Source organism: Falco peregrinus, chromosome 10 (assembly GCF_023634155.1).
Source record: "Falco peregrinus isolate bFalPer1 chromosome 10, bFalPer1.pri, whole genome shotgun sequence".
Classification (NCBI taxonomy): Eukaryota; Metazoa; Chordata; class Aves; order Falconiformes; family Falconidae; genus Falco; species Falco peregrinus.
Genome location: NC_073730.1, coordinates 31,799,207 through 31,820,730, shown reverse-complemented (window position 1 = coordinate 31,820,730; position 21,524 = coordinate 31,799,207). Strand labels below are relative to the sequence as shown.

The 21,524-nt window shown below is 39.6% G+C and overlaps 1 protein-coding gene across 17 annotated transcripts in view; it reads right to left on the bottom strand.

The window, feature by feature from the left end:
• Window positions 1-21,524, bottom strand: part of NFIA (nuclear factor I A) — a 359,836-nt gene that overhangs the window by 110,455 nt on the left and 227,857 nt on the right. For 15 of the 17 annotated variants that reach the window (XM_055815814.1, XM_027792642.2, XM_055815808.1 and 12 more), the window contains exon 3: window positions 6,856-6,921. The exons of the other annotated variants lie outside the window; for them this stretch is intronic. In XM_055815814.1, coding sequence (XP_055671789.1) covers window positions 6,856-6,921 — 66 coding nt within the window. The remainder of the gene's footprint in view (window positions 1-6,855; window positions 6,922-21,524) is intronic. 17 annotated transcript variants of the gene reach the window in all.

Here is a 21,524-nt window from a genome sequence, read left to right as displayed (position 1 = left end):
AGCAACAGTGAAAACTGAAGTCCTCTGTCAATCCCCAAGTCTCAGACACTGCAGGTCACTGATGAGAAAGGCTCTCCACTCGGCCCCAGCAGAGGCTGCAGAACTGACCCTGATTGACGACCACGTATCTCACCCGACTGACAGTCAACACCCTTCGCTGTTGCCGTCACTGGCTCCCCTCAAGAGAGTGCCAGCTACTGATAAGCAGGCTAAATCCTGAGCCTAGCAGAGGACCCACTAAATCCTGGAAATGCTGTAACTGTGCCTCACAATCTAAATGACAAAATCTTTTGACTTTGAGTACGAATCTCAAAGAAAATATGGTAATAAAGGGGAAAATGGTGTTTCTTTCCTAATTATTCAGTTGCTTCTTCATGACAGTTATGAAACTGGCTGGGAAATACAGCTGGTTGCTGCAAAGTTTCAGCTCTAGACTATTATGATTAAAACACTGTATTTCTAGTTCCTGTTGAGATCTATCTGTAATGAAAGAAAATGAAAAAAATGCAAGACTGAATCACACAAGTTAAATTTATAACCAGACATATCTGCTTTTGTTTCCTTGGGAGATGCTGGCTCTCAGAACTGCCTACATGTACTCCCTCTCAGGGGGTGATAAAACACAGGTTGGACCTTCATCAGCTGATGGGTCCTATTCGAATCCACAGCCAATTCTGTCTAGTCCGTGGGAAGGCAGAAGAGACCAGCCCCACCAGGGCTCCTCTGCTCAGCCGGAGCTTTCAAGCCTGGACAAAGTTCCCCATTGCTGTTCCCGGCAGACAACATGATCCATAAGGGTGCAAATCCATTCAGAATTTGGTCCTGGCAAGTTACAAAGGTGCAAACAAGCTGACATCACCAGGAGCTTTAACTTCACCGCCAGCTATGAGATTCCTCATTGAAAATGCTAAGGGCTTTTTTTTTTAAAGCTTTTTCTGAAGCAAAGTTAATTTTAGATTAGTCCCTCAGGCTGTGATAACTCCTCAGCGTTGCTCTGTAAACAAGAGAGGAGAGTCTTCTTGCATTTATAAGATTCTGATGCAAATGATCCCAAGATCAAGAACACTAATAAAAGCTGCCATTACTGTATTACCCTGTTTGCAACTGTAACTGATAGAAAACTTTTCCTGCAAGGCTTGGTTATTTGCTGCAAAGGAGGTGTTTCAGGAATGCTAGTCAACTGAGACAATGTACTTTCTAACAGTACCAGTTTCAGCATTGTGTATACAGAGAACTGCTCATGCCCGTGCACTGCTCAGGTGGGAATCAAGGTGCCTGTCCAAGGACAGCTGACCCTCCAGACACCTCAAGTCCTGCTGCACTTGCAGCATCACCCTGGTAAGTGTTAAGCTGGTTGGCATCAGTTCAGTCCCACAAGGCAGCTGGACTCCACCTGAAGTAACGGAGATGGAAGGTTAAGTATGACCTGAGAAGAAGGGATGCCCTTGGAAGACAGTATATTTATACTAGTTTAAAATTTGGCTGTTGAAGGAATTGAAGGGCTCTCAGCTACCGTTTACATTGTGGTTGAGTGATGGAGACAAGCACAAAGAACAGTTACGTCCGCTGCCCGCTTCAGCTTGAGAGGAGGGTTTGAACTCTGCATCCGAGGAGAGTGCCTAACACTCAGGCCGGCCAGGCACCACCTCCACTGGCTGAAGCTACCCCACTGCACAAAATGAGAATGCCAGGTTCTGGGGCCAGAACAAAAGCGTATAGAAAGGGTCTGCAGTTTGCACCCTGTTTGTCAAGGCAGAGAGGTCTTTCCACAAGCTGCTTTTGCATTTTACCAGGTTGCACATAATCCCCTCCTTCCTTGCAGCCAAAGCGGTGTTACGCCTGCCATGACCAGCCTTGCTTAGAGAAGAAGAAAAGGAAACTTCTCTTTCCGTATGTTCCCACTATTGCCTTTTCTTTCCCCCACAGCTTAAAGACTAGATTTTCTTCCTTTATGCTTTTAGGCATGGAAAAGTAAGCATATACTTAAATTTTTTTTTTAAGGTTTAATACTCAAGTCCTGCCCTACTTAAGCAAACAATTCACAGATGATATTTACAAGTCCAGTGTAATTACTGCAGGGTTGAAAAACGAGTTCTGTGAGTTACCGTATATCATTGTTTTTCTTTTTTCTTTTTTTTTTTTTAATGTTACAAAGAACAATGTGCCTTTCATTTCCTGCAGTGCTGTTAAGGTACTTGCAGCTCAAAGCAGCAAGAATACATTAAAACTAGAAAGCAATTGGTTTGGGCATTAAACATTTTCATTTTTTAGATAAATGCCTCTCCCTCTACAGAAATTGTTTGAGCAATGAATTTGGCACACATGTGTAATCAGCTGTAATAATGAATGCTGTCACACTCACTTGAAATGGGAGAATTTACCAACTTTTTTAAAAATAATTTGCTAATCTACAATTACAGCAGTGTGCCACCAACTTTGAGTTATCAAATCACAATACCACATGCTCGAGAGACATCAGTTGTCTGTAGAAAATGACACAGCATTCTTCTGCTTTACACAGCACATTTTGTGTGTACCTTTATGCTGCAGTTATTAATTCGTCAGTACTACTACATCAAACACAAACATTGCCTGGTGGATGTCTGACATCCATTTACTGACAGCAGCAACACAGTGCTGTGCCACAATTATTAACCAGTTTGTGCTACACCCTTCTTGCCTTTCTCCAGAGTTAAACTCCAGCTGGAGCAAAGCAGGATTTGACTTTTAATATTCAATGAATCTCTGAAAGCTAGTGTCACAAATATCCCCACTTTGCAGACAAAAAGACTGAAAAGTTTTCCTACAAAAGTTTAAAATAATCCTACTTACAAAAAGAAAATCTATCCGATAGCCATTTCCACGACTGAAAGTGAGAATAAAAGCCCTACAGAGAGTCCATGGCAGTGCTGAGCCGGGAATTCAGTTGTTCCTGATCCCCAGGCATGCAGTCACTTTGCTACATCAGACTAGCCATTTTGTTATCGTCAGTTCACTGAAAACTAGTTTGTTTATAAAATACAACACCAAACCAGCACATTTAACAAGCTTTTAAAATCAATAAACTTTTTTTTTTTTTTTGATTGGGTGAATTGCAAAATCATTTTGCGGTGCCAACTGAAATGAAGCTTTTACATACCATTAGGCAACTACAAAAGTGGGGAATTTTCCACACGGGTGTTCCACCCAGCTGGTCAGAAAAAAACCTCATTTGAGCAAAATATCAGGACATCAGAACATGCTCCTGCCTTTCAAATGAAGTTGCTGGCCTCTCTCATCACCCCTCCTGCAAATTTCCTCACCTACATAACAAACAAGACAAATTCTGGGGTTTCTTCCCCTTCTCAAGAAGCTCTTTCCTATGCTAACAGACCTGACAGACAGCAGCACCGTGCACGCTGTTCAGTTGCGTGTTAGCTTTACCCCTCCCAGTTCCAGGACAAGACATGGGGACCTTGGACCATGCATACATGAATGAGCCCTGTCTCGCCTGCATGTTTGCTTTTCATGACCATCATGCTGGATATCTCCCTCGCTAAAAAAAAATTAAATACTTAATATTTCTGAAAATTTTTGCAGCAGTGATCGGGTAAGTGAATCCCTGAAAACTATTCTGGCGTAACGAAGGCTGAAGAAAAGGCTAGAGTTGGTGTTAAAGCCACCACTGAGAGCAGAAGACGTCACCATCTTCTCTGTGATGATTCTGCTCCAGAAAATGCAACTGTAAAGCCCTCTAGAAAAAAGGAGTGGTTCTCCAAAAGAAAACCTTTTTTTCCCATGAACTTCACTTTAATGAAGGTTAGACATACAGGCTTTCCAAAATAACACATACAATTTAGAATGATAAATTAAAATCTGTAGTAGGAGGCCTTCTTTTTCAGGGCTGTATAGTTGACCCTTTTGAACCTACATTACTCAAGGTATGCAAAATATATGTGTATAATAAATAGCTCTAGAATTTATGGAGTGGAACAGAAAGGATATTAACAGGCAAGTAGAGAGGCTGTATAACCCTCACAAGGCCTTTAAAGATTTATTTTTTTAAAATGAAGGAATGCATGAATGTAAAAGGTAGTACTTAATCGATACACTTCTTTGTGCCTTCCAGAAATACATGCAAAATTATTCCAAATCTGCCCTCAATCTGGTCATTCAGCTGTTAGCATCAGTGGGAATAGGATTATTCACAATACTATTTTTCTTTGATTAAAAAAAAAAATTCCTCTCTGTGCGGGCTCATTCCCACTCTCAGTAAAATCAATTACAAGACTCCCATTGACTCTGGAGGGATTTGGATCAGGCCCTGTGGAAGTGGGTCTACAGCAAGCATAGAACAACGCAGTTAATATGATTTATTGTGTCCGTTTCTGTGCGTGCAGTTTTTCATTTTCTAAAGCCTGCAGTTTTGCTTTCATCCTCACGTTCAGTAGATAAGAGCTGCAGATCTCTGTTGATCTACACACTGGGTACACTGCAAGTGGGGGCTGTGTGTGCTGAGAATGAGCTCAGCGTCTGCCCAGGGGGAGCAACCCCTTTAGGGCCAGCCGACTGCGTTAGATGCATTTGTAAAGAAAATCTCCCACACAGGCACTGCAAAAGGTGCGTAATCAGTTAGGAGGCTTCTGCTGTGGTGGGGAAAAATACCCTTTAGTAAAACTGAGAAAAAGAAAAATCTTTTTCCTGTTTATTAAAAAAAAAGTACCTTTTGCAGGTCACCAGGAAAGTTCCAAGAATTCACTAAAAGCTTGTTTAACAAGGAGAAGTCAGGCTCCAAATGAGAGATATTTCATTTCACTAGGCTCTTACAGATTTTACATTATTAAACACTGACATTGCTGCTTTTCGGGGAGGTTGTTGTGTAACAGGCTTCCTTAAGACTAAGAAACTGCAGGGTAAGAAGAACTGTGGTTTAATAGCTGTGAAAGAATATTATCTAAACATGAAATAATAACATGCTTGGTGCCTAATACATTCTAAATTAAAATATGATTTAATCAACATAGGCAACATATTCCGCACCAAAAAAATAGAAGATTTGGCAGAACAAAAATCACAGTTTAGTCAGTTCTTCTCTTAACCTCACAATCCTTTGGCTACAAATTAGAATATCTGTGAACACGATTGATAAGGGAAATTAGGCACTGTCTTTCAGAAACAACAGAAATGTTTTAAGATGGTATGTTTAGAGATGAACAGCACAAAATCTATCAAAATATGAAACCTTTCATATTTCAATGGGAGGAAAATACGGGAACCCCAAATGCCAAAATCTTACCAGCCCAATGAGCCCTGTTATATGTCCTACGCTGATATTTTGAAGTTTTTTATGTACCTAAACCTCTTCTTTCCTTCATTGTATCTGCCGTTTAAACCCTGATCCAAAAGCAGTCTGGATATGAGTGCAGCCCTTCAACCTCACTCCCACTTGCAGCTTGTTCAGTTGCTAATAAAGTCCCCCAAATGCACACTAAACACACACACAGCTGTAGGGATTTGGGGCAAAAGCAGTTTTTCTGTGAAAGGGCAGTCACAGTTGTATTACATGAGATGGATTTACATATCCCCCAAATGGTGACAGGTTTTAGAGACATAAACCCTTCACGTAAATTCTTTCCTGTGTATGCATAGTAGACCCCAGTACAGTGGATACCCCATCTACATTTAGGTCTTACCAAAAAGATCTGGCTATGGATAAAAAAAGACAAGAAAAACTATTCATAATAAGCACTTTCACTTTGGGAAACCTTATTTCTAAGTCCCAAATATAAGTACTAAGACAAAACTCAGTTGCTGATGGGCCAACAAACATTATTGAGGTCTACCTTAAACATAAAAAGGAAGAGAAGCTGTTCCCTTATATACATACTTATTCTTTCACATACAATCCCTACGGAAATTCACTATTACTGAATGACTCTTTTTCAGGCTGCTTTAGAAAGCAAGCCATTGGTTCAGTAGAAGCTATTGCTTCTACTTTAAAACTGTCAAAGAATATTAGTGTTCCCAAAAGTCACAGCCCTGCTGTTACTTCCAAAGAAGCTCAAGCCGCTGCCACCTGAAACAATGGTATTGCAAATATACAGAGAAGGAGCAACCAGCTCTAGTTGAGCCTCCCTGACCTGCTTAGCCATAGTAGCTACAAACTCTAAAGCACGCCGAAGAAAAAATACAGACGACGCCGGTAGCACCTGTATCAGTCCTGCAGTCGGTACGTGCCTGAGCGGCTGGTATGTTTATAGGTGTGCAGTCTTGCCCTGAAACTGCAATGTTTGGAAGTGTTGCCGCTCAGTTTTGTTTAGCAGATTTTTGCAGTGCAGAATGGGTCTACAGAAACATATTTCAAAGCAACCATTTTGTTTCGCGGGACTATCTGAGATCCTGCACTCTAAAATGATGGCTGGCCACATACCAAAGGTTAGGTACTTCAGTGTGTCATGTGAGAGCATCAATAAACAAAATGAAGTTAAAAGCACATAGATAAAAATGAAAGCGATGAAGCACACACCCCTAGGGGGTCATGACTCATGGCCCAGGGATTGAAAGCCTTTGCTATGGAGGAATAAGGATAAGGGTTGCATACAGCAGGCTCTTTAATGGTATCTCCCTAATTAAAATTATTTTTAAAGGGGGGGGGCAAAAAAAAAAAAAAGTCGTCTCCAGGACTGGAGAAACAAATGCTACCTTAGATCAGTGAAACAGTAGCATTTTAACTATGAGGAGAGTACACAACCTATTTGTAGCTATCTCCCATGTCAATTATTCTGAATATTTTTTTATATTAGACATAGGAAAAAAATCTTTATAAATATGGGCTGTTTTAATATCCCAAAGCAGGAGCAGCAGGTAAGAACTTACCATTTTCTGGCTGGTCCTTAATATCAGCTTCACTTGGCTGGCTGGGACTTTCAGATTGACTTGAATCTGAAAAACATAAAATACAGCCAAAAATTACAGGGTCTGCTGTGGAAAATAGATCAGAGGCGCCAGACTTCCTCAAAAGGCTGAGAGCACAAACTTAAGGACAGGAGTGTTGCACTAGGACATGATAATGCAAAAGTCCCGTGCCTAGGTAATATTTTTGCTAGCAAAAAAAAGGGAATCTTGTTTATGGCACTACACAGAGTGCTTGGTGTGTGTGTGTGTGTTAGCATAAATTAAGCTTTGAGAATCCTTCTTTTTAAAGAAGGCATATTTAAACTGCTCTCCTACATGTTTTTTATAATGCAGCCTCTATGTTGTATACAAACCAGAGCCTTAATCCAACACATAGTAAAGTCTCAAAACATATTTTCAAGCAGGCGTATAAAGGTAACTAAGCAACACTACAAAGTTGTGGAGATTGTTGTCTACACATTTCTGGAACAAAATCTGCAAAACTGATAGAAGAGTTGATTTTTGTCATACTTTCGCAGTGATTACAGTACTGCGAGATCACTGAAATGTATGGCATTGCCCCTGATTTGCAGTGGTATAAATTGAGACTAGATAGTGGATGAACTGCTTTAGACCTTGTGTAAATAATGGGTCCTACAAACTCCCAGCTAACACTCTCCAACGAACACAATTTATTTCCCTAAAATAATAAAATGACCTATAAAAGCAAAAGTGTAAATATGAGTGTTTTGCATTTTTTACACATTATTAACTCTATTTTATGTGAAGATGATAGCTCTTTGGTTCAAAAATCATTCCTAGTAGAAGCTTTAGTCAAATAGTATTTTCCTTCTCAATTATTTCTATTACTGTGATTTGGAAAAAAAGGTCCTTTTACCTGTGTGAAAAAACATATTTTTAAAAATGCCTCCATGTACTGTTTTCTCAATTAATACAAATAGAAAGATATTTGTTGGTGTCATCTCTCTGTTCATCCATCATCATCACTCATCCCATCTCGTTCCCCCCACCCCGACACTCTTCTGTAATTTATTGATCCCGTAAAAAAAGTTTTTGCTGTGAAACAAAACTTAGGGAATGAAAGTACTTGCTACTGAATCAAAAACACCCCCAATCATGGCAAACCTATTTTCTGACTTCACCTTGACTTTGCAGAGTTTAGAATTAGCTGTCTGAAATTTGACCACATTTCAGTGAGAAGTCAATGCAAGATCAAAAGGTCATGACACTTAACTGTGATTAAATTGAAAATCTTACTTCTATTGCAACAGAGTGATAACACCACCCCTTCTTTTTCTTTGAGGTATTAATAGTGCTGGAAGAAGCAGTACTACTATTGACCTTGGGTCAAGCAATGCTAATTTATTGCTTTAAAAAGGTTTCTTGCTTTTAAGCAAATGAAGATTTTAATTACCGCAGAGCACTATAAAGAAAATGCCTATTTTAAATATTCAATTTTTTTTTTTTTACCTGCTGACTGTATGCATTAGGTATCATTCAGAAGCTTAGAGGACAATCTTGTATAAATTAAAAACTACCAGTAAAAAAAAGTGCTCACAAAAGAAATTTTGATAAATTTCAGAATATAAACATTCAGAAGATTTAGGAAAGAAAGCTTCAGTTCTGATACACCTACTTAAAATCAATGACTTTAAAATTGTCCTGAAAAGCGATGTGTTTTCCAGTGTGTCCATAATCCATTTCCTCTCTTTTATATTTATTATTTTTAATAATTTCTCTAATGAAGCTCAGTGAAAAAAATTAATTCTCATTTCTGCAATTTTGTTTTAAATATTGATACTCTGAGTTACCTTTAACTGAAGCTCAAATCAGTGACAGCGGATAGACTACCGGGTAACATGCACAGTGCTGTTAGATTCTGGACACACGATTTTGGCAAGAAGTTTCATTTTTCCAATACCACAAAGGTAGAAACAAAGGTAAGATATTAGGAATGTAAAATATTTAGTTAACATTCAAAGTGAACATTCAATGGATTTCATTTTACAGGGCAGGCATTAGGCTTTTGCTTATTTTTTAGGGTTTTTTTTCCTCCAGCAAGCCATGGTTCAATCAGCGTTTGGGCTTTATGTTTAAAGTAGGGTCAGAATTCCACAAAGAATTTACGTATTTGAAAAAGTTACTGCAGAAATATGGGACTCAAAGCACATTTTCCTTTCAAAATTTTAAACAACCCAGCTAAGCAAGGAGAGGGATGAAGGCTCAGTGGCAGCAGCAGGAGCTGGGCTTGGGCGCTGGCGCACTCAGCCCCCAGCCTGGCACCTTCGCTCCCCAGCAGCCCTGCAGCCGGTGGGCAGCAGCACACAGCGCGGGAGCTGCTCCTGGATTTTGTGAAACAAAGTACTTTTGTTTGCACTGAGTGCTGTTTTTCCAACACCAAAGCTAGTGGCACAAGAGAGACTCTACTGGCCGTAGGACATTTGTTTGCATACTGAATCTTAACTTTCTTCTTTTATTACTCTGGCTACTGCGATAACGTTTTCCCTAACCCACCCCTTCTGCTGAAATTAAATATTAATTTCTAAAAAAGACAACAAAGGCTTTAAGCGCTATTCTTCATGGAGAGGCACGGGGCAATAAAATGCAGGACAAGGCAGAATTAAAACCAATCTATACTGCAGTGGAGATCAGGGGAGGCTACCGAAAACATGCACTGGGCAAGCGTATGATCAGCATTGTTATGCAAGGTGGCATCTTGTGGAAACCCCAGATAAGAAGACTGAGTTAAGGCACTTAGCCAAAATGTTTATATGCAGAATTTTGCTTCCCTGATTTTATTCAGATGCCGCAGATGATCCGGTACATATAAATGTGCCGCCACATGGTTAAGGGATTGGCAAAATCAGAGCCGTTGTATTTTACAGTCTTGCCTAGGACGAGAGAGTATTGCTCAGCCTCCACCACTCACTCTCTGCTTTTTCAGCAGTTGGCAGTAACTCCTGTCGGGGCTTTTTTGTTGTTTTGCACATGGAAACTTTAAAATTCCAGTTTTCTGAACGTTTAGTGTTTTGCGGGCTCGGCTACAATGGGAGGCGGAATGTCTGTCCTGCTGAGTCAGTTAGCCAAACAGGTGACCAGAGGAATAAATTAATTTTTGCCCATACATAATTGATATAAATGGAAGATCGTTTTCATAAGCATTTGCATTAAATCAATAAAATCACTTACTATAGAGCAGTTTAACAATTCATTTGATTTTCTCTTTTCTATATATTTGATAGCCACTCTGCAAAACAGTATACACTTTATGCCTATTTTCTTTAGCAACAACACTGCCAGTTAAATTCTACCACCTGCAATAATTAGAGCCATTGGAAAACATACAAAACAAAATATACAGTAGATGCGAGCCCCTCTTGAATCCACGGCCCCCTGCGGCAACGAGTTTCATTGGTGCCTTAAGCTAAGGCTGGTAGGAAGCCAAAGAATCTGTATATTACAATAAAGTGCATGTTATTAAGGGGAGGATTTAAATGATTTCAGATGGAGTTGGAAATATTATAGTGAGGAACCACTATTAAGATTGCTGATTTAAAAAAAAAAAAAAAAAAACAAAACCAAAAACCAAAAACCAAAAAACCGAAGGAATCTAGTTTTATATTTGAGGAAGCTTAACCTTGAATAGCACAATGGGTTTTATTTGGGGGCTTTTTTAGTTGACGAAAAGTTAGTGGTTGGAATTTTTAACCCTGAACTACCTGGAGTCAGCATATGTTCACTGGAGTCAATGTTACTGGACAAGAGAAGCTCTAGGGGATCTGGTATCAACCGTAATCATGGGGAAACAGGATAAAAAGCATGTGGAAGCTATTTTAGTCTTTACTTCCAAGAATCAACTATGATTAAGGGATAAAGAAAAAAAAATACACAAACAAAACAGGCTAGTTTTTTTCCAAAGTAGCATTTCTTACTACGTCTCTCTGTTGTTCTTTGGATCTGTTTCTTAAGCACATGCTACCCCAACATTACTGAGGTGGTTATGACCAACACCCGTCTGCCTGATCTCAAACCATCAGCAGGCAGGGACCTTCACCTCCAGGATGGAAGCTCTGGACTTTTCAATATGCAATTTTCCTTTTCAGCTGCAGCAGTAGCGCAGCTTCAGCCAGGCTGCATGATGGCTGCATGGAAGCAGTGCTCGCGGCGCTGGAAGGGAGCACTCCATTGTTTGAAAAGAATAAAACCTTCCCAGGAAAGTCTGGCCCGTGGACAGGACCAATGTCAACAGACTGACAATGTTGTTCTTTTTTGTAGACCGTGACACAGATGGTGCAGAGTTGTTACACGCCTTCACCAAAAAAGCCTGCTTCGAGTGTCATGGCACTTCCCAATGCTAAGCCACTTCATGGCTACCTGACTTTGGAGACAGGACACTTTCCTGGGTCCTTGCACTTTCTCGGCATGCCGTGTTTTCCAGGGTGTGCTGAATCTAGCCTGGGGTGGCAGTGACCACAGGGACCAGCCTTATTGTCTGCTGGTCTGCCCAAAGTGAATGAATGGGTGTCAAGATTATTTTTTACCTACATAGAGCCAGCTCCTACCAGAAACTGAGCCTTTGCTAGCAGCCAGCGTGCTAACTCAGGTGCAAATGCACCTATCCTCTAAACAGTAAAGGTGATCCCCGCATTGGGGAGAAAAAAAAATTACTGGCGATGCCAGATGAGCAAGGCTGCACTGCCACTGCCCATGCTGAGCCTGCTCTGCAGCTAAATAAAGTGGGCTCCCTCTCCTCTGCTGCCAGCCCAGCACCTCACAGAAGCACCGCAGAAGAGCACAAGCTGAATTTTCCATTCATATCATGTTTTTGGGGGGGAATATTGTATAATAAACTGACATATTTTATTCAAGTTTCAGAGTCCTATTTGTAATAAAAAATTTATATGGCTGGGTTGTGTTCATGCAATAAATTTTTCATCTATAATTTTGGGCATGGATTCTACCAAAGATTTATATACGTTTTAAAAAAATAGCTAAATCATGCTCCGTTATATACAGTCTTACATGGTAAGCTTAAGGGATTTACAAACAGAAACCAGCACCAAGACTGAGGCTTTTTTACACTCACTTTCCCTTCATTATACATTATAATATAAACACATAGGGATTGCTCCATATATGCTACAATTATTATTTATGGCTATTTTGGTGGCTACTACTACAAGGCCTGGCTCTCTGTTTAACTCCAGCCATCGCTTTCAAGTCAACTTTTATAGGGAGTTCAAAGTGCTTCATTATCATACACCTCACCATCACACATGTACACATCCGTGCCAGATTTCCAGTTTTATTTTATACCCCCCTTACAGTACACCCCATCCCCACAGCTCTCGAATAAGGTTCTGCAGTGGTAAAATCCCTGCGGTGCCAGCCTGGTTTTTTTATAAGGCGAGGACTCTTAATTCCTGTACACTGGGAAAGAGATTATCTTCGATAATGGAAATGTAAATCAAAGCTTGCTGTTGTTTATTCCAGACAGACATTTGTGTGTTAAGTCTGTTTATCAGGCAACACTTTGTCTAAGCCAGGAAGTAGTCAGCCTTTGTAACAAGATGTATGCAAATGATTTTCCCATGAGCCCTTGCCACAAAACTTTTGTGGCAAAACCCCTCCTTGTTACTTCACCAGTAAGACGCTACTAAGCTACCCCGTAAGTAGACTAGCAACAAAACAGCTAGCTAGACTATGCTGATGAGTTTGAATGAGACCAAAACATGTGCCCACAGTCTGTTGCTTGGTATTGTAAGCAGACTTTGTGTATTACATCTGTTTATCAGGCAACACTCTGTCTGCTGGGGCAGCTTTGTACCAAGGTAGATGCAAACAAAGATCTCCACAGCTCCTGGGCTAACTTTTTTTTGGACGCAGAAATTCCCGATTACTTTCCTCCTCGTAGGAAATAAGAACATGAAACTTCGCCGAGAGGCTGCGAGACCCTAAAGCTGTATCAAAATGGTTTCATTTTAAATCAACTTTCTTTGTTCTCACAAGCCCATAAATGATTTACTGCTATCGTGTGATAGCCTAGAATGTGGGGAATCTGTGTATTCCCATATTTGTTCCTTGATATTACAAACAAGCATTTGATTCACTTCTAAATGTTTGTTTTTAAAACAGTTTACAGCCTTTGATTCCTGCTTACTGATTCATTTCTGGAACATTTTCTATTTATTCCTTTGCAGTAGCAAACGTTAATTTTGACTTAATTCAAATTGTCATCAAAGGCTTCCTTAAGAAATCCCAGAGCACAGATTTTATTATAACATAATAAAATATTCTTAAAGTAAACATCATGCGACTGTGTTTTTTTAATTCCAAGAGATACAAAAATCCGTTACCCAAAGGATTCAAATTGGTTCAGCCCTTTTTCCTAGACAAAATAAACACTTTAGGACTTTACTTGTTTGTATTCTCCTCAGTGGTGCTGTATGCATCACCAGCTAAAAACAAAGAAACTTTTAGCTGCTCAGACAAAATGCAGAAGCTCCCCAAACAACGAAGCGGGGGGGGTGGGGAAGCATTCAGAAAGTCTGACAGTCCATTCAATATAGGGATGATGGCCATAATGCATCCAGGGTCCCCTTGCTAATTAAATATGCATTGGCACAGTTTTGATCGATGCAAGCCATGGATCAGATGACACACCTGCAAAATCTTGAGCCCAGAGCTCCCAGGAAAAGGAAAATACAGGCTGTCTCCTTATCTTTGTTTTCAAAGGCTCTCAATTTCTGTGCTTAGATATCTAATTTAATTCTCTCACCCCTCAGCAAACTGGATTAGGAAAGTCAATACTGCCATTGTGCATCGACAGGAACACACAGCTTTCCTTTTATTCAATTTAGCCATGACCTTTAGACAAAGATAATGACAACTGTCTAAAAGTAAGGTAAGGCCTTAAGGAAGACCCTGCAGAGGGGCCCCTCTCGCTTTCTGCGGCTCCTCCACCCAGGAAGAGCCCACCAGACATGGAGCAAATTCAAAAAACACATTTTCTCCCCGGACCGACCGCAATGAGTAGCTTGGTGGAACAGCACCCTGGGCGGCGAAGGGCTCCATCCCACCCGAGTTGCTGGGACACCTTGCTGCTGGCGCGGGACAGCTGCCGGACCCTCGCAAGCCATTTGCCGAGAGGTGGCAACGTCTCTGGAGGAAGCACGCGTGCCAACAGCAAGTGCCGAGCACTTGCACGAAGAGGAACTGTGTTGTCCTATTTTTTCTGTGGCTGTTAGAGAAACAGTGAAACAGAAGGGTCAGGCAAGCGTCGGTGGTAGCACTAATTTCTACTTTCTGGCTCTGATACTTGGGAGGAATTGTAATCTTAGAGCTAAGTGCACAGCACGGAGAGCCACACACAACGGTGCTTCACTGCGGCAGGAGGAACCAGCACGCGGATTTTCCTGGAGCTGAGCTGAAGCCAATGGAAATGACATTACTTTCTCATAGGTCTCGCATCAATATTTTTACCAGCCTTCCTACATTAGATAGCATCTTTCTAATACATCTGTAAGGAAAGGACTGAGAACATGCTCTAAGCTAACGAACAGCTATCAGACTGTAATCCACTTTGGTACCTACAGATACAGGTTGCACCTGAACCAGTGATTTAGGCGTATAAAAATTCATATTCATTGAGCAGCCCAGCTCCAAAAAATGTTAGCTTCCATGCTGCACAATGTTTTAATTCTGCAGTATTTTTTTAGCTGCATTTAAAAATATACTTGGCATTTCTAGCTGTGGACCAATATTTTTCTCATGTCTTTTTATACAGATTTGGAGGGAAAGATATTTGTAATGGAAAAAAATATGTGCAAAGTTGGATTGCTAAGTTTCTGTAATCTTGGGAAATAAAAAAAAAGCAGCCTATGTAAGAGCTACAAGAAACCATATGGATCAACAAGAGCTGCCCTCATATCCCTGGGAAATATAAATTAACCTACATTTCATCATCATAAACCCCAAAATAAAAAATCTAATTAGAGTCTCTACCCTCAGATTCACTTCTAGAAAATTTGCTTATCCCCCTCACAAAATGATTTACAGTACTTATATCCGTTTCTTCAGAGTGATTTAAATTTATTGAATCATTTCAATTTTTAGAGAGCTTCCATTTGGATCTGTATGGGTTTCTAGACATATGCAGTGCTCAGTTATTTAAAATTAATTGCAGTACAATAATTTTAAATTGCTTCACACTATACGAATCTCAAGTGCTTTGAAATATTTGAACTATTCTATTTAGAAGCCATCAAACTTCTGAGCACATGCATCAAAGAGTTGTTTTAAAAGCCGAAGGGCCGTACTGACGATCCCAAAGTGCAGGTGAGCACGGCTGTGAGCATGCTCAGTGCACATGGATCTGAATTTATAGAACTATTCAACAAATTTTGCCCGAATGTCAATCTTTAATTAACAAAAACGGATTCTGTAATAATTTCAAACCACTAAAAATTTTCTAAAACTAGAAAAGCACTGTTATGAAATAATGGCATACATTAAAACTATTATTACTTCTAATGTATATTTATAGAACATCCTTTTATCCTGGAAATTAAAACACCTTATTAAAATTAAACTAGGCTTTACAATACCTCTGTGGGAAAGGTGAGCATAACTATGCCCACTTTACACAGGGATGAAGGAGGCGCATAGAGGTTAAGTGATTTACCTTCAGAGGCACAGTTACTAAAAGGAGCAAAAAGCATGGGGCTGAGCTCTCAAGCCACTGCTCTAGATAATAAAGTATCACTCCCACCAATACAGCCATTACAATGTGCCTGCTTAGGAAGCCTTCAACTGTATTATGTAGAAAATTACTTGGTAGAGTGGATCCAAAGTCACCTAGAAGGGATATTTCCAGTCATTCTCATTTTCTGTTTCACTTGCCTTTTTTTTTTTTTCTTATTAGGTATTTTGAAAAACAAGAAATCATTTCTACATTTCTCTCCAGAGAATTTTCTAACTCAGTTTAACAATAACAACCACAGTATTTAGGGTGACTAAATAGCTGGTTTTGCAATGCCTGATTTCATGTATAAAGGCAAGTGAAGATGAAACTGTGTGATGTGCAGATCTGGTAGCTTTGGTCAAAGTCTCCAGGTCTGCTTCTATGCAATTTTACACTGGTGAGTAAACCAACATCAGTAAAGCAGGATTATGTCTGCCATATGGTGAGACTCCATTGGTGGTAATACAGTCACCCAATTAATCTCTATCCTGCACCATCCCCTTGTTATTTATTTGTTGTGACAAACTCATCCTTATGGGACCCAAGGCAGGGAACTGCGTATTCCCAGGCTATTCTCGTCAGTGACCATCCTCATTCTTTATCTGCGCTGCCCAAGCAGGAGCTGGCGGTCTGGCACCTCTCCTTTGGCCAAGATGCACGGTGCTACAAGGTCATGACAAAGGAGGGTCTCTAGATTTTCTATAGCAGACAGGAATAAAAAATGTTTCAAACCTGCCCTCCATCAAAAAGCTGAATAAAACCCACTCCCTGATGATGAGCACAGCCTTCTTAAAGTGCTTTCCAAAGCTTGCCTTTCTAACATCACAGGAATAACCTAGCTGTTTCTGGAGACCATCAGCATGTTTGTATATTTCAGCCTGTGCCTCTTGCTAAGGTCTCTCTGCAGCCACAGCCATTCAAGACTTCATCAGCCAGCAAAACCGAAAAAACCACACCTTCATCAAATCAACAAACTCCGCATAAAACCTGACCTCCTCCTCCTTTTTCAACCTCTTATGCTCCTCTTTATCCTAAAGGACAGTTGTAAAATTTTCCTATGATTAACCAAAAAGTCAAGCAGGAATCTATACATCAAACAGAATAAAGAATACTTCAAAAGAACTAGTATCTTGAAGAACAGTCCAATTTTCTCTGTTAAGGACTATTCTATTTGACACAGGGAAAAATGCTGCTGATAATAAAAGATAGTGTGATTATTAAAAGAATAAAGAAAAGGAGAACTAATATTCCATGGACTTTTTATCAATAACAGATTAATATCAAGTTACAGATGGGGCAATGTGAACAAAGTTTAGACACTATTTTTTTATTGTGGATCTACACTAGCAGCCCCATTTTCACAACTCTCTTTCATTTTGATGTACCTGACACTTTTCCACTTGACTCCCATTTCAGCCCCTGTTAAGTACATACTTGGTTGTAGTGGCCAATTTTTTTTTTTTCTACTTTTTTTTTCAGATGTCTTTTCCTTGTTCTGTGCACTTCGAGTTCAACGTGGCATGTGAAAAATTTCCATTTCAGGTTTTCTTAAGCTTTATGCAAAATTAAACTCCTGGCAAAAATACATATATATATAAAATTATGCAGCAGAAAAAGCTGCTCGATAGTTCCCTTTCCTCCCTACCTCCCTTCCCCTCTCTTGCTTTTTTTCTAAAAATAATTGCAGAATTATTGCCATCAGACCAAAGCCTTTCTTGAACTGAAAAGTCAGAGGATTTTGCCCACAAAGAATTGCCACTGATTGCTGCTCCATGGATATGTTTCTACTCTCACAATATTGTAGACTGTGAAGAAGAACAGAAAATTACCATAAAAATCAGGACGTGTTTTGTTGCATCAGTATCATGTTGGCATCAACAACATAGACTCGGGCAGAAAAAAAAGCAGCCTTTTGGTAGGCAGCCTACTTGTTCTGTGTTTCTGCTGTGTTTGTAAGCCACACAAGTGGAAGATAAAGTTAAAACTCGGAGAGAAGTAACGTCCTGGAGGCTCGGTGCAGAGCCACCACACCGAGGTACAGAAAAATCTAAGGTACAATCACCATAAAACATGGAGAAATGGAATGTATCTACATCTCAAAGGACAGTAGATCATTACAAATATATGAAAGAGTTGAGCATATGTATGTAAGGTAGGATTCCCTTCCCCCACACACACATTGAAAAATATTAAGCTTAATGTGTTGACTCTGAAAATACAACCTCGAATCCCTTTTCACTTGGTCCCAGTGTTGCAAAACTAAATTTTGAGGAAAAGATTAAAAACAAAAAAGTCCAGAGCTCTCAAACCCTGTAACTACACTGTGTAGACCAAATTTTAATCAAACTTTTAAAGCCATGGTTATGATCTGATGAACAGACAGCTTGACTTGATTACATTTTTAAGTTTCAGTTTCTATTTCTGTTTTAAGATGAAAAAGATCATAGAGTGTCAGAAATTTGAATACCGAATAGCAAAAGCTCTTGCAGGTTTAGAAAGCATATAGAAAAGCTGGCAAAAGAAAACGCTATTCCATTGCCACCATCTGCTTTCTGGCATATTGAAGAAACTTTACTAACAGCAACATTTTCTTGCATTAGAATATCTGCTAATTAGGTTTGTTGTAATTTTTTTTTTAAATTACCTTTTACACAGAAGGCAAATAGCCAGTTTTTTTGGCTGGCTACACCTTACACCACGTCTGATAACATTTTCACATTGAGTTCAGTTTACCTCACATTTTTTCTATCAAAATCCTATCTTTAGCATAGTCAAAGCCTGCAAAAACTTTGCCTTGCTGAGACTAAAGAAAAAAACATCAAACATACGAAGTGTTAAAAATCGCTGAATAACTCAAAGGAAAAAAGATAATTTTGAAGGCGTTTTGGCTGAAATCTATTTTCCTTTGAATTGCATGAGTGTTTTAAAATGTTAAAAACACTACAGAGTGACTAATGAATGTAAAAGAATGATAAAAGAGTATGGGTCCAGTTATCAGTGATGTGCCTAAAACAAAATAATTTTGGACAGTCTGCCATGCAAATATTGACTGAAATGTCATAAATAATGTCTGCAACAAAGGGAATCCTGCAAAGGAATATTCTGTTGTACTTAATGCATTGTAGAGTGTGCCTTTTAGCAAGCAGTACATTACAGAAAAACTTCGGTTGGACAAAAAAGCTAAAATTTCCCAGATAAAAATATTACTAATATGTTTTTGTTTGGGTTTGTTTTGGGTTGGGTTTTTTTTTCAGAAACAGACCTTACAAAAAGTTAAAGGTACAGCATTACATTTGGAAAATGGTTCACTTAAGGCTTTTCAGAAGAAATGAGTTGTCAAAAAATTAAGAATAGACCAAATGTAACCACCTCATTGATTTATGACTATTTCCTCTGCCATTTTTAACAGTATTTTCACACATTTATTTGCTGGCAGGGCAGAGGCTGTTTGCAGGTCTTTATCATACTGTACTGAAAAAAACGCAAAGACCTTAAGTCTAATGCTGCCCTGGGCCAGAGCTGAGAGATGGCAAAGATTCTGTTCAAGCACTTCTTAGGACCTAGCTCTCAGTTGCAGAGTCCAACTGCACTCTGCATATAAAGTTAGAAATAAAAGTGCAATCCTGCGAGAACAATTGCAACACATGGTTTTGTACCAGGCAAAGTACATAGGAAGGACTCAGAAACTACGTTCAAATTCTCAGTATTTTAGTAATGTTATTATTTTTTAATAGTGTTAAAATACGAAGTCAAAATGAGGAGTGACATAGGAAGTTGCATTAACAACTCCAGATTACTTGCATCTACACTGACATATTGTGCTATGTGTAATCACAAAAAAACCAGTCACTTTTTCTGAAAGTCTACTAAAAAAATTAAACAATCAGGGCTACACTGAAACCTTCTGCATGTGTTTTCAGAAATTTAATTTCTCAGAAAAATTTCACAGCCACAGAGATGACAAATAACAAAGATATTTTACATTTCTAAAGCATCTTTCATCCAAGATCAAAGAATTTCATCAACATTAATTCATAAAATACTCCTTTGAAATAGGAGTACTATTAAACCTATTTTATCTTTATCTAACTTGTTCTATTTTTTTTAATAAAATGCTAGTTACTGTAGTATCTCATTAGGCAGAGCATGACTCTATAGGTTAAGTAACTTGACCAGAAATACTTACTGGATCAGTGGCAGAACTGACAGTAATCATGTTCAGGAGTCAAGAATCCTAAAGCCTTCCTCCTTCCTAGGCTAATTAAAAACATACATATGCAAACTGACTTAAGGAGGACAAAAATACTCCTCTACCATCACGGGATTGAGGTGCCACCGAAGTGAAGTATCTGGAATCAGCAGGCACATAATAGAGCTGGTAGGAAACGCTGTCATAGTGTAGGATAGATGGACAGATCGATAGGTGTGTGCAGGTAACAAGTATATGAAGAGAAGGAACATGCCTTCGCTATTTTCAAAACATTTTGGAAAAATTAAAGTCAAACTTTCTTAACAAAGATGAAAAGTCTCCTGATTGAAACATGCACAGTCCAGTGAGGAAGGGAAACACCAGCCGATGAAGTGCTGCCTGCTGTCTCGTGGAGGCTGTCGCTGCGGAGGGCTGACACTCCAAGCTCAGAAAAAGCAAGGGTTTACCAGCTGCCCCACAGGTCATCCACAAAAAGATTAGTGGGGTATGGGGCAGGGTCTGAGACAGAAGAATTTTTTAAACACTGAAGTTACGATTATTTAAAAATAAATTACAGACTGTGTTGCAAACCATGTAATTCAGTCTTTGGGTCAAGCTTATTCTTGACATAACCCAACTGCAATTACACTGGCGATAAACTTAGCACAGGATAAAGCTTCATAACGCTCCTTTTCTTATCATTCCTGTGATCAGGTTGTATACATCTACAAATGATATTCTCATGTCTGCTTTGGAACATGGATGAAATGTTACCGACTGTGTTCTGCTGCACCAGAAAACACGTACGCTCTGTGAATGTGCGGTACCTACTTTTAATAAAATCAGCCCCTGTTTTGAGAGGTGCGTTTTATAATCCTTTGTGGTTTTGCAGCAGAGGAACTGTTGGACAATGAAGAAAAACATTTCAGCTCCCCTGAAAGTTTGACTGTTCCTTTTCAAACAATACAACACAAGATTTGGGACATAGTGCTGACACAGCAACATCAGTGCCTCAAAGAAACTGTGGGAAATGTCAAATTTATGGTCCTATGGGTGATTGGTGGAAGGTCCCGTCCCCCCGTCCCCCCGTCCCCCCCCTTCAGCAAGCCTCTGTCAAAAACAGAGCCTCTAGAAAGTTTTTGGCTACGTCCCAGCAAAGCAGAAGGAAGCTGTATCCCACACTTCCCTTGGGACTTAATGAAATATACAGCCTCTGGGCTTCTTTCAATTTGGTCTTTCAGATTGCTAAACCAGTGAAAGAAGGATCCTAGCTGTCACAAACGTCACATGTTTGGGGTCACCTGCTGCTCGGGGGTTCTCATGCCAGTTGTTGACATAATAAGCACCCCTTACACTTTAATTACAATTCACAGTGTGCAAACTCTGCAATCTGCTTTAAGGCAGACAGTCTTTTAAATCAACACTAAATTCTACTACTGTTCGAGCAGAAATGGGAGGAAAAAGATGTCCAGCTGACTGAGTAATTGTATTCAAGTATTTGTGATCCTGAAGAAAAGTAAGCACTATCCAGTGAAAAGAGCAACTGTATTGCCTATAACACTTCAGAAAGCGTAGTTAAAACTAGATTTGCTTCTCCCCGTCACGCAGACGATGCAAGTGAGACATTTTCATTTGATGAGCTCCTACCATCGGCAGCTCTCTCTGAAGCTCCTGCGAGCACAAACCTGAGCACCCAGC